This window comes from Mirounga leonina, unplaced genomic scaffold (assembly GCF_011800145.1).
Source record: "Mirounga leonina isolate KUSES-001 unplaced genomic scaffold, KU_Mleo_1.0 Mir_375, whole genome shotgun sequence".
Taxonomy (NCBI): Eukaryota; Metazoa; Chordata; class Mammalia; order Carnivora; family Phocidae; genus Mirounga; species Mirounga leonina.
This window is the reverse complement of record NW_023270717.1, coordinates 1,015,473-1,017,394: the sequence shown is the minus strand read 5'-3', so window position 1 is coordinate 1,017,394 and position 1,922 is coordinate 1,015,473. Positions and strand designations below refer to the sequence as shown.

Below are 1,922 nucleotides of genomic sequence, written 5' to 3'. Positions count from 1 at the left end.
GACCCCCGCCACCTGCCACCATTGTCTGAGGCCGCGCCTGGCCCAGCCCCCAGCAGCAGGCCTGGAATCCTGACCGGTCACTCACCGGACATTTATTTAATTTCCCTGTGCCTCGGTTTCCCCATCTGAAAATGGGTCGTAGAAGATTTTACTGTCCGAGTTGTGAGAATTAGTGAGTGAATGCGCAGAGAAGCACCTGTCGCCCCTCCACACACACACACACACGCACACAGCACAGCCTGCCTGTGTCCTCCCGGTTTTCCAGCGCTTCCGCCAGGCCCCCGGCCGCTGGGGGGCCCAGGGCCCGGCCCCTCCCGGGGGGCGCGGGGAAGGCGCCTATAGGAAGGGGCTCAGCGGCTTCCCTTTCTGCGTTCACAAACTGCGGGGTGCAGCACGTTCTAGAACACGGAGCAGTGGCCAGCCGGGCCCCGGGCCAAGCCGGCGGAGCGGACGACGCGCGTCCAGAGGCGCAGGGACCCCGCCCGGCCCGGCCCGGCCCCCGCGATGCCGGCCCGCGTCCCCACGCCCGGGGCCCCGGGGCGGGCGCGCCGCGTGTGGTTCGTGTGCGACGTGCTGGGCGTCGCGTGCGCCGCCGGCACGTGGGTGCTGGTGCTGGGCGCCGCGGGCGTGCTGCTCCGGACGCGGCTGCTCCCGGCCGGGGACGCCGCCTACGGCCTGGCCCACGGCGCGCTCTTCCACCTGCTGGCCTTCCTGGCGCTGGCGGCGCACGCGCGGGCCATGCTCACCGACCCCGGCTCCGTGCCCCGGGGCGGCGCGCCCGGCGGTCCCCGCTGCGCCCTGTGCGGCTGCGCCCGGCCGCCGCGCGCGCACCACTGCGCGGTGTGCGGGCGCTGCATCCGCGAGATGGACCACCACTGCCCCTGGGTCAACAACTGCGTGGGCGAGGGCAACCGGAAGCACTTCCTGCTCTTCACGCTCTACACGGCGCTGGGCTCGCTGCACCTGCTGCTGCTGCTCGGCGTGCCCGCGCTGCGCGGCTACGCGCGCGGGGACTGGGACTCGCGCAGCACCGTGACGCCGCGCGCCTCCCTCGTCTTCCTCCTCCTCGTGGCTCTGAAGGGCTTCCTCTTCGGCTCGGCCATGTTCGCCGCGCAGATGCGCGCCGTCTGCTCCGACCGAGCCAGAACCGAGCAGCTGCAGGGGGAGCGGGCCGGGCCGGGCGGCGGGTCCAAGTGGGTGAACCTGAAGGCCGTCCTGGGCCACCGCCCCTCGCTGGCCTGGATCAGCCCCTTCGCCTCCCCGCGACCTCAGAGGGCACGGGCGCCCCTCCGCGTGGTCTGACACTCTCCCGAGCGCACTCAGCGGCCATCTGCTGAATCCCCGGCGGGTGCAGAGGGGAGTCTCCACGGGAAGTCACCTCGGGTCCTGTCCACGACAGAGAAGGAAAAAGCCCCAGGCCGTCTGACGAGCAGAGTCTGAGCCGGACCGCCGAGCCTCCTAGAAAGTCCACAGGCCAGGAAGGTGAAGGACGCTGTCGCTTTTTAGCTCTGTCGATGCTTCTCTGTGGAAAACGATTAAATCCGCAACATCTCTGAATGCGGTGTCCTGGCTTAGTGCGAGTCCTTGTCAGATGTGGTACCTGCAGCCCGCGGCCCCATTCTGTTGTGCAGAGCTGCACGGTGCGCGTCGCCGAGCATCCTCGGGCTCCCGACAAACCCGGCTCCACGTGCTGGGTTATTTTCTCTTAGCTCTTGGATGTTTGTGTTTATGCTCACCAGTGAAATGTGCCTATAAATGTTCATTCTTTTATTAGCCGAATCTGTTTGTAATTTACTCCAGATCACACTAGTCATAGAAAATGAGTGAGGTGTGGCTCTTTATATATGTTCTTTTTTTTAAGACTTTTATTTATTTATTGGTCAGAGAGAGGTAACACAAGCAGGGGGAGTGGCAGGCAGAGG

The 1,922-nt window shown here is 66.2% G+C and overlaps 1 protein-coding gene across 1 annotated transcript; it reads left to right on the top strand.

Annotated features, from left to right (window-relative positions):
• Positions 1-504: 504 nt before the first annotated feature.
• Positions 505-1,302, top strand: LOC117997722 (palmitoyltransferase ZDHHC3-like). Its single transcript, XM_034985954.1, has one exon. It carries the CDS (start codon positions 505-507, stop codon positions 1,300-1,302), a length of 798 nt encoding a protein of 265 aa, XP_034841845.1.
• The last annotated feature ends 620 nt before the right edge of the window (positions 1,303-1,922 follow it).

Excerpts from the sequence above, each read along its gene's own strand:
- LOC117997722 (XM_034985954.1), top strand. The coding sequence starts at position 505 with ATGCCGGCCCGCGTCCCCACGCCCGGGGCCCCGGGGCGGGCGCGCCGC.